The sequence below is a fragment of the Amborella trichopoda genome, chromosome 3 (genome assembly GCF_054954075.1).
Source record: "Amborella trichopoda isolate Santa Cruz 75 chromosome 3, AtrichopodaSantaCruz75HAP2 v2.0, whole genome shotgun sequence".
Classification (NCBI taxonomy): domain Eukaryota; kingdom Viridiplantae; phylum Streptophyta; class Magnoliopsida; order Amborellales; family Amborellaceae; genus Amborella; species Amborella trichopoda.
Window position 1 is genome coordinate 37554128 of NC_142338.1, and position 11546 is coordinate 37565673.

The 11546-nt window shown below is 35.9% G+C and overlaps 1 protein-coding gene across 1 annotated transcript in view; it reads left to right on the plus strand.

Moving 5' to 3' along the window:
• Positions 1 to 5196, plus strand: part of LOC18422508 (cytochrome b561 and DOMON domain-containing protein At4g12980) — a 29001-nt gene extending 23805 nt beyond the window's left edge. The window contains exons 2-3 of the mRNA XM_020668354.2: positions 4143 to 4451; positions 4662 to 5196. Of these exons, the coding sequence (XP_020524013.1) occupies positions 4143 to 4451; positions 4662 to 4919 (567 nt within the window). The 3' untranslated portion in view covers positions 4920 to 5196. The remainder of the gene's footprint in view (positions 1 to 4142; positions 4452 to 4661) is intronic.
• The last annotated feature ends 6350 nt before the right edge of the window (positions 5197 to 11546 follow it).

The following is an 11546-nucleotide window of genomic DNA, read 5'->3' on the forward strand; positions in this document are numbered from 1 at the left end:
ATCTAAAATTTTTGAGATAATTTCTCTCCAAAATTTTTAGATGCTTTAGTCTCTCTAAAATTTAATATAGTTTATCTGCCTAAAATTTTATAATACTCCATCTCTCAAGCTTAAAACTTGATATAGCTTCCCTCTTCAATAATTTTGATAATAGTTTATCTCTCTAAACATTTTTAAGTAGTTTCTCTATCTAAAATATGATATAGTTTTTTCCTCAAATTTTAAGATACTTTCTCTTTCTAAAAGCTAAAATTTGAGATAATTTCTTTCAAAATTTTGCGATATTTTATTTTTCTAAAAACTTTTATGTACTTTCTCTCTCTAAAATTTAATATAGTTACTCTTTTAAATTTTAAGATGCTTTCTCTGTCTAAAACTTCAAGTTTGAGATAGCTTTTCTCTCTAAAATTTTGAAATAGTTTTTCTCTTTAAAATTTGATATAGCGTCTCTCTAAACTTTGATATATTTTCTCTCTCTGAAGTTCAAAATTTGAGATACTTTCTCTCTCTAAAACTTAAATTTTGAGATAGTTAATCTTTCTCTAATTTTTTTTGAGATAGTTTCTCTCTCTAAAAATTTCATGTACATTAGTTTCTCTCTCTAAAAATTTCATGTACGTTCTCTATTTAAAATTTGATATAATTTATTTCTCAAAATTTTAATATACTTTTTCTCTCTAAAACATAAATTTTGCATTAATTTCTCTCCCCAAAATTTTTGAGATAGTTTCTCTATCTAAAATGTTTTAGGTAGTTTCTCTCTCTAAAATTTGATCTAATTTCTATTTATAAAATTTTAATATATTTTCTCTTTCTAAAATTTAATATTTGAGATAGTTTCTCTCTAAAACTAAAAATTCGAGATAGTTTCTCTATCTAAAAATTGAGATATTTCTCTCTCTCTAAAATGTTTTTTAGCCATTTCTCTTTCTAAAATTTATAATAGTTTCTCTCCAATAGTATAAGAGTATTTTCTCTCTCTATAATTTTAAGAATGCTTTCTTTCTCTATAACTTAAGATTTGATATAGTTTCTCTCTCTAAAAATTATTGAGATATTTTTTATTTCTAAAACTTTTAAGTTACGCTCTTTCAAATTTGATATAGTTTCTCTCTCTAAGAATTAAAATATGAGATTGTTTCTCTCTCTAAAAGTCTTGAAATAGTTTCTCTATCTAAAACTTGAGATAGTTTTTCTTTCTAAAAATTTGCATGTACTTTCTCTCTCTAAAAAATGATAGTTTCTCTATCAAACTTAAAATTTGAGATAGATTCTTTCTCTAAAATTTTGAGATAGTTTATTTCTCTAAATTTTTTGATACTTTCACTTTCTAATATTTTAACATATTTTCTCTTTCTAAAATTTTAACATATTTTTTCTCTCTCTAAAATTTAAAATTTGATATAGTTTTCTTTTCTAAAAATTTTGAGATAGTTCATCTTTTTTTAAAAAATTTAGGTACATTCTCTCTCTAATTTTCATACCTACCAAATGCTCCCCATGTTTCGGGTCGAGGGAGTAAAATCCACGAGCCTTGAAAATGCAAAAAACAGGTTTTGGTGGGGAAATGAAATCACGAAAAAATAGGTCTTATTTATGTAATTTTGATTTTCGTGATTTTAAGTATCCTAGTCGTTAAACAATTCAAAAGGAAGATTTTGACAATATCCAAGATATTGAAAATCGACGCCATAGAAAGCCATATACGTAAACATGCCCTTAGTATAAAAGCCGGGGTAGGGGTTTTCTGATCTCCTTTATCCATCCGTGTCGGTCCCACTACCATTTTGGGGATCAAACTCTGGTACTTTTATGCCATTTATGCTGTCTCGTCCATACACATGTCGTGTACGGTGCCATGTATCTTGATTCTTGCTTATCCGCTTCGTCGTCCGTTTAAGCATGGTTTGGAGGGCAATAATACCCTGCTTTGTACGTTTTTTTGGTGCCGGCTTAAGTTTCTTTGGGGCCTCTTGTCCATGAGCTATTATTTTGTGCTCCATGGTAGTTTGGGACCAAAAATATCTCTGTGAACCACTGTACATTTTTTGTGAATTTACTGATGTTCAAAAAAAGAAAGAGAGAGAAAAGAATATAGTTGTCTACATAATTTGGATGATAGAAAACGTAAGGGGGTTTTAGTGCCCTATTTCAAAAGTTGGTGGGGTTCCATCCCCATATGGTTTACATAGACTTGAGGGTCTATGTAGACGTGTTTTAGAGGTGGGGACTATTGTCTTTTTTTTCGTTTTTTATGTTTTTCATATGGAATTTCACTTTGATTTGGGATTATTCACCGAAACTGTAAACAAAATCCCTTAATGGACAAAATTTGGTTATTTGAAGTGTGAGTCGCATTGGATCCCTATTTTGAGAAAATGCCCAACTAGAACTTGATGAATCCCATAACTACAGGCCTTGGGTGGGACGAAGTCTAGGGTACAAATTGACTGATGGAATTAAATTGTATTCAAGGGGAGGTCAAAAAGTGGTGGTAACCCTACTTTGGTAGATGAGGAGGTCCTAAGTATTTAGGTTAAAAGGAAAGACTAATAAATTTTAATGGCTTCTTGGGTACCACATTAATTTAGAGGAAATTAAAATTTGCCTCCATCACAATCATTGTAGAGCAAGAATCTACAACTTATGGGAGGTTGAGCTTTGCACATAATTACCACATATTCCTGGATGATAATGTCCCTAGGTAGGGGGTGTTTAGTTCTAGGGCTACTCTCCATGTGAAGTGAGGCCACTTCCAATGTGAATTAAGTTCTTCTGCAGAGATTTCATGAAAATCAATATGTTGAGCACAATGCAATGAATGTGCAGGCTTTTAGGGAGAACACATAAACATAAAAGATAATGTGTTTTAGGTGGGATGCTTAACTATAAAGATATACAATTAAAGGTTTGTTAGCTGATTGCCCCTGTAATACAGTATGGAACTTCAATTCTTTACGAGACCTTCACTTATGCATTAACTTTTTCTAATTTGTCCAACTCGAAGTCAGTCATTTGAAAATAAGTGTGGGACTGCTATGGCTTATTTGGGGCTCAAGGGAGACAAAGTTGGGTGCGTTGATTGAGGTACTGATTCAACAATTTGTCAATGGCATTTTAGCAGATGGTCAAAACCGAGTTGAGGCAATGCTTGTGATTACGGTTGCCTTTGTGATATGTTTTGTGTTAGAATATTTAGTTTTAATTTCCTTAACTCTCTCATTGCAGTTAAGTTGTGCTCATAGGCAGTAATGCTGCATGACGTTTCATTGGCATTAGTATGAATACTTTCTGTCATTAAGCCTTCTCCATCTTCATTATCCACAATTGGCATGTTACCGAACTGTTTCAACAACTAGGAGAAATCAACTTTGAGTTTTAAAAACATCTATAAATAACTGCATTATGTTGAAAATAGTTGGGAAATTTTTCCTATGAGTTTTCACAAGTGTTGAATGAAAGACCATGCATTCTATAAAAATATCCAATGAATAAACCCAACATTGAGACCTGTTAATCTAGTGTGATGTTCTCTAAAAGCTTTTATGAAGATGCAAATCAAAGAATGTTTACAATGCTTCACTAGATATGATTGTATCTATTCTCATCAAGAAACTAGATAGCATCTCACACTATCACGTCATGGGTACTAGGCATTAAATACCTTGAAGAGTAAGAGAATCTCATTCTTGTAAGCCCATTGTTGGAACACGTGGTTATGACACTTATTTTTTGCAAATGTTTCAAGTTTTAGGCCTTGTTCAAGAAAGTTCCATCCATAATCCTGAAGTTCTTCAAGCTCATTTTGAAGCATCTATCTGAAAGAGAAATATGAGCTCGGTGCAGACGATTCATGTGTGCTTTGTTGCACCTTTAAATGTTAAGAGGTTTATAATTTTCACTTTAGTTACTATGTCTCGGTTTTTGCAGCAGCAAAAGAGCAATTCCGGCAGTTATATGAAACCCTTAAACATAGTTTCTAGGACCCAAAAGCTTATTTGCAAAAACCTTAAAGACACGCACCATTTACAAGACTTGAAATTTCTTTTCGAGTCAATTGATCACATATTAAAGCAGAAGAAGAATTTCATAGTCTCTAACATCTTACCTACATTATTGTTTTCTTGCTAATGTTGGTGCAGGTGCATGGGGTGTTGAATGTGGTAGGTTGGGGAATTCTCTTGCCCACAGGATTGCTATTTCCCAGGTACTTTCGGGAAGGAGGGATCATTAATGAGAAACAAGATAGTGGACAACCGATAGATAACATAAACAAGAGCAAAAAGAAAAAATGGTGGCTTGCTGCCCACGTGACAATCCAATTGACTGGCAGCATCCTCGGAACAGGTGGTTGGATTATTGGATTGTTGCTTGCGAGTTGGTCTAAGGGGTACCATTTTGTTGGGCATAGAGTTTTGGGCATCATGATCTTCATCATGGCATGCTTACAGGTAAGGCATCTGCAACATCATTTCGATATCATTGCGATATGCATTTGCACACCACACCAAAAGACATGGTAGTTACCATCTCTTTTGTTATTATTGCATGCGCGTGCGCACATACACATATGAAAAGTTTATGGTGTCTTTCAATCACTAGCATGAGTTCATGATGCTTAATAAAGGAAACTGCTTGAGAAAATCTAGGGGCTTGTGCAGGGACTTGCTCCACTTCAGCGGCCTAATAAAGATGATGAAAAATACTACAGGAATTGGACCATTTATCACCATTTCATGGGTTACTCGCTGATTTCTATAATTATTGTCAATATTTATAAGGGCTTTCGCATCCTTGATCCACCAATTCCTTATCAGTGGGCATATTATGGAGTCCTTTTCTTTATAGGTGCACTTGCTCTGTTACTCGAGATTTTCACTTGGGTAAGATTTTACAAGTCGAGATTGATATTGGATTAAAAACTTGATCAACTCGAGATTTTCACTTCGAGACTCGATATTGGCTCAAAAACTTGATCAGGCCAGTGTGTGCCAAATTCGGCAATACCTTTCTAACCTTTAAGAAACCTTTAAGATTCCCTAGCTTATGTGAAATAATTGTGTGCCATAAAATAATTATGTTTAGTTTTTTCCTCATTACATATGCTTTTGTTTGGTTTTATCATCTTCTTGGGGGAGTTGAGTTATTATGTATCATGCCAACTACCTAAGTTAAAATAATCAAGTTATAAACTCATACATGCTTCACCATTACTATGTGATGGCCTTCCCAATATGTTTCTTTGCGATCGTTAGATCACTTATCTTTCTTTCTCATGTGGGGCTTCTTATCCAATCTTTATTGAGAGTATCGGTATTGTGGCCTTCATGGGCTGTGGCACTAAATAATACAGTGTCATAAATCGATGTATCAGGGTTTAATGGAAATACAAAAAAAATATTATTAAAAATATATTTGTCTTGTTGAGTCGCTCAACAGGAATTGCCGACATGACATGCACCTCCTACACACAAGAAAACATAATCTAAATCGAGAGAAAAAGCTTTCTTTTGCTTGATGTAGCAACGGTAAATGAACCCACAAAAGAACACCATAAAAAAATACCCAAAAGAATAGTTTAGAGGGAGATTATCTACCTCTCGCCCTTGAGTCTACAGTAAAACTACTAGATTCTGCCCTCGCCTACTCAAGCTCTAACCTTAGGCTCTCTTTCTCGGTATCAAACCGATTCCTCAGCTAGTCCTTCTCTATCTCAAGCTCCTGCCTCACCTGAGGACCTTGCGGACCAGAAAACTGGCGCAAGACTTGCTCTGAGTAGTCAGCCTCTATGACATCCATAGAAATGCAATGCGATCTCATCTGAAATACCTAGATGGACTCATCATAGAGGCTGGTCACCTCATCAACCACAAGAGCCCACTCAATCTAAGAAGGTTAAATAAGAACAGGGTATTAGGTAACCTAAAGAGAATTCGTACCAAATAAGAACAAATCATTGAAAAAATAAGTATCGCACCTCATAAGAGAGTGTACAAGAAAAGGAGTGAATGTAGTACATATCGCAGAGCTTGAAAGCCCATAAGTAGATCTGATGAAACTGATCAATCAATCGACCAAGAACTAGATGAAGGTTAACAGTATGCTCACTCACACAAACCTAATAAAAAATAAAAACAAAATCCGAGAAAATCCAACCTTAAGAACAAAAGGTATGGGAAACATGAAAAGAAACGAAAAGCCTAAAGATTCAAAAGATGAAATACATGAAGGAAGATGAAGCATCCTCTAAGGTAGCACCCTCTCCCCAAAGCGACCTGGTGTAGACATCGATATAAGGAACCCAAGATCACTGGGCCCTAGGCTACCCTCTCTAAATACTACAGATCTCTGTTGGCCCAAATGACCTTAAATTTGGCCTATCCTTTCATTGCGTTAGCAAAGAGGAGTGAACGAAATAAAAAGATCAAGAAGACAGGTAGAGAATGGGTTTCATCCTCAGACAAGGGATCCATATTTCATTCAAATCTACAAGATCCATAAGCAATGCATGCTCTCATAATAGTAACGCTGGCTCCCTCTCCCAGCGAGCCCGTCCAACTATCGTCCTTGCTCTCTCCTCATCAGCCCCCAAAGAGTTGGAATCCTCCTCATCCTCACATTCACTTTGTCCTCAGAATCCTCTTTTGGAGTTGTCAAAAGGAACGTCCTCCTTAATTGCGAATGGTAGACCTGTCCATAGCATCCTTACCCCCACCGAACTTATCCTCCAGGTAGTTAAGATACATAGTATCTCACCCTTTTCAATGGGTACAGCTGGATGTAGTCCTACCAATGCCTCTACCTCCTTCACAGGATTTGCATATGCGTCAGGAGGAATGTTAAAAAGAGGCTTTCCATCATAATGGACTGCCAAAATCTTGACTTCCTCTAGATGGGGGCATCATTTATCTCTTTGGTAATGGGATCGCGTTTGTCTCCAATCTCCAACAAAAACAAAGTTCAGTAATGAGGGAGTGGTCTAAAACGAATGGCCTAATCCAACAAACCTCCTAGCAGCCTATCCTGCTAGATCTTGAACCTTCACTGGGGGATAATAACTCAGTCCATCTCCTAATGGTAAATATATGACCCCTAGACCTTATTGAAGAAGTCTTGCAAAAATAAAAGCAAAATAATAAAGACCGTTAGGTCTTTGGAACCATAGAAAATGTTAAAAAGTAATCCCAAGCAATGACCTTGTCAAAATCACCCTCCAAAGATAATCTTAGTGAAGGCAATATCTTCTCCAACACAGGGCAACTTCGTAGAATTTTATTCTGCCCAGGAAAGGGATCTTTAGGGGAAAATGATTAAATCATGAAATGTATGCATCCTAAGGTGTTCTAAGGGATAGCAACAACAACGCCCATAAGGGCAGTTTTGAATAAAAAGGAGATAAAAGGTATCATACTAAGAAAACAATAAAATTTTCTTGCTTTTTTCTATTTTTACTAGCTAGAATACTTACAAATATCCAAATTATAATTTTAACTCAAGAAATAATACAAAAAATAATTCTAAGGATTCTCATTTGCATGCCACATAGACAAACTCTTTATTCAAATCTAAACAAAATACAATGCATAAAGATGAGATCAAGAAGCATGGAATAAGAACATTACCAAAATAACATGCCTTATAATACATCCAATGACTTGTTAGGCCCCACTCCAGATCTCCAATACCAATGTGGTATGTGAAATAGGTCTTTTACTTTCTTTTAAAATCGAAGAGCCAAGGAAGAACCCAAATCAACGTGAGAGCGTCACCTAATTTGGTTTTATGGGATAAGGCACCCTCTTAAACCTAGGCTACTACAACCGTGGGGAGTGCCACCACTTAAGTTTAGCTTGGGGTGTGCCAGCTCTTTAGCCTTACACTTAGAGAGAGAAGGGAAGATATAAAAAGAGGGAAGGAGAGAGAGTGGTGTGCCTAGGGGGGAGAGAGATGTTTAAAGAGTTGTATCTTAGGCGGACGCTCAAAGGGGGATTGGTGGCTATTTATAGACGTAAATAGGGCTTTTAGTTTTCAAAGATTGCCATCTGAGGTTTAATCTTGACTGTCGATATAGGGAGACCCATAGTATGAGGAGATCTTTGCCACCCATTCCTTTAAATGGAAGACTCTAGAACCATTATCACTTGGTTTCCTTGTCCTATTTCCATCAAATTTCAGGTTTTATAAAAAATAGTATACGTGTAAAAAAATCTCAATATATGGAACAACTTACTATGAATTTACTCAATCAAGGCTTTTTCTACTTTGATCAAAATTCAAACACAATATCTTTTGATTCTTTGTTTGCTTCCAGAATTCTAGAAACAAGCAACAAGAGAGAGAGAGATGTGAGCCATGGAAGGCGTGTGGGACCCATGTGGGCCCCATGCCAACTAAGGTCGGGTTCCCATGTGGCGGTCCTCGTTCTTTACAGTGCCCCACTCTCTCGTAATAATTTTAAAGCATATAAAATAATTTTTATAATTCATATAATATTTTAAAAAACTAAAAAAAATAAAATTTAGCAAAGTAAAAATTCTTTTGAGAAAATAAAATATATAAAGCATTTTTTAAAGATTTATTTTAGTGTTCCATAATTCACATAAAATATATATAGAAATAACTAAATAGGAATTGGATCCATGGGGTCACTGAGACACTCCATCTATATTAGCAAACGTGAACTACTATCATCTTTTCAAATTGACACGGGGGTTCATGATTAATTCATCAAAGATGACAATACGGTTATAGTCCATGGATTATAAGTTCCCCCTTGAGGACAAGACGTCCCTTTGAACATATACATACTATTCAGCACATGCACACATCATACCCATACGAGTAATTTCTCAAAGACTGTTATCATGTGTCCATATTGTTGGATGGTAATGATGAGGATTTGGCCATTTTTCTCTTACGTCCATCGACCCCACATAGGGGTCACGGGGTCCTTTGGCCAACAAACCAGCCTGGGCATCTCTCTAACCTTATCAAGGGCTAACCCCACAAATCCTCTATGGTTTCCATCATGCCTATTATTATAGGATTTTAGACTTCATCCCAAGCCAAGCCTGTCAAACTACGGTGAGTCACGATATCTAAATATTCCCCATTGGTCCTACTGGACCCTAGTATCATTGGAATTTACACATCACTAAAAATATTTTTACATGATTTCTTGAGGTCTTTAAATGGCCACAAAACCCAACACATCCATTCATCCAAGAGGCAGTAACATCAAGCAAAATAAAGAAGGGAAAGAGATGGAAAAGTATGAATGGCTTACGTCCTAACAATGCTAATGCTTCTAAACCTAAGTAGTACACATCACGTAAATAAAGAATGCTAGACCCAATAACTTCAAATCAAAATGCCTTATTATCTTTTTTGGCCCCCTTTACAAGTGAAACTTTTTGAAAATAAGCCAAATTGGGCCATTCACTCAAAGCGTCGAATACTTGGGAGGTAAAGTCAAAACAAAAAGGAAGGTGTTATACATTCGAGTTCATATAGACCAATGAAGGTCTTAGGATGTTAATATGGCATTCTATAATTGAAACTTTCAGAAAGGGGCAAAAGTTCTCATTCAAACATACAATCAAACATTTGGGGTATGTTGTTTGTGTTTTTAGTCGCAGGGCTAGATACATTGTAACGAATGCCCGTTGGAAGAATAAGGTGACCATGACACAAGCAATGATTCCAATGCATGCATGATGAGAAAATCCCTCGGAGATGTCTCTCAGCCATATATGAGACTAAGTGCATTCAAATGAACACTCAATAGATTGAAGATGTTGATACACAACAAAGGCCATAATGCATGCTGGATAGTTATCTTAACACACTGTCGATAAGATACGAGTATGGTTTTTAATACCTACTCAGATATGCCTCAGATAAAATGAAATTTGTGATATGTTCAAGATTCGTCATACAAAGGTCTTAATGAGTCTAAAGAATCTAAAGAATCTTGACTCGTTAGTTAGTCCCTATATGTTCTAACTTAAAACTGATAAATATAAGATGCCCATAGTTTGTCAGCCAAGCATATTCAAGGTTGGCATGAGAATCAAAGCCATCTCATTTGAGACAAGTTTCATGGCCTGATATGCCCGTGATATATGAAGGAGCAAGATACGGTTTGATTTCTCGGTATCTGCCATTAGTTATGCATAAGTATGGTAACTTATGAGCAACAATTCTTTTAATCCGCCAGTTAAAATGTGGGGTGCTAACAGACGGAACGATAGAGGTGACCTCATCATATGGATATATTGAGGAAGAATCCTTGGAGATATACATGTTTGGACGCTTCCAAATGTGAATGCTTAAAAGGAAATATTTGAAAAAAAATTAGACTCCAAATAGAAATCATAGGACATCACATCGGGGCCAAATTCGCATGTGCATTTCATGTAAAAAATAGAAGCTTTATTTTATACTGGCATTGAACAATTCTAGAGGTTTAATCCCCTATTACAATTTATATCGACTAAAGAAAAGGGAAAAATCAGCCGAAGACCTTTGATTATGGCTTGAAACCTATACATATATTTTTAAGGAAGAAAATATACTAACCTATCAAAAGAGAAAAGATAACATCAGGGGCATATTGGCCCATATACCCGTGGATGTATGCAGGGATATTATACTTCGATTCTAGTTTTCCTAAGAGAACGGTCTCAAGTGGACCGTAGGACATGATTCACTCACTCTCTCTCTGTGTCCTGGGTATCTCACTCATTTTTCCCACTCTCAATTCTTACTAAGGTTAAACTCCACAAGAATGATTATCTTTGCTGAACTTGTGTCTATAAAAAAATGTGCGACCCCCTTCAATCGAGAGATCCCATTTTTATACTGTTAGCTTATGGTTTTTTCAAGGGTTAACCGTGCTTTTCCCATCTTTGAATCTTCATCCTTCATCTTCATATTGGACATATCCCTTTGTTTGAATTACAGGATTTGCAGGGTGTAGTTCTTATTTTCATAACGTTGTTTACCTCTCATGTTCATCTTCTAACGCTACTAGTATCATTTTGAATTTCAAACAATTGAACCTCATGATCTCGTGTGAGCAAACTTAGGAATTCGTCAAAGATTCCAGTGGGCTGCAACCATTTCCGTTGTTCAACTTAATCCATGCTACACCTTTTAAGGGTGAAAAGAAATGAGTCAAGAACCCAAAGGTGTTGATTTTATGAGAGAACTCCTTGTATTGAGGATGTAATCCCTCTTTTGGTAACCAAATGTGACATGACGTGTTAGAGCTTTTAAGGCTCTAATTGTCGGGCGATGCATATGATGCGTTATGTCATCTCCAGGAAGCTTTAAACTGTCGATTGATGTGGATGATGGGTTAATGCATCTCTAGGTAGCTTTAAACTATCGTGATATGGTGATTGGTTAAGCCATCTCTGGGCAGCTTTAAATTGTTGTGATATGGTGAAGGGTTAAGCCATTTCTGAGTAGCTTTAAACTGTTGTGATATGGTGATGGGTTAAACCATCTTCGGACAGCTTTAAACTGTTGTGATATGGTGA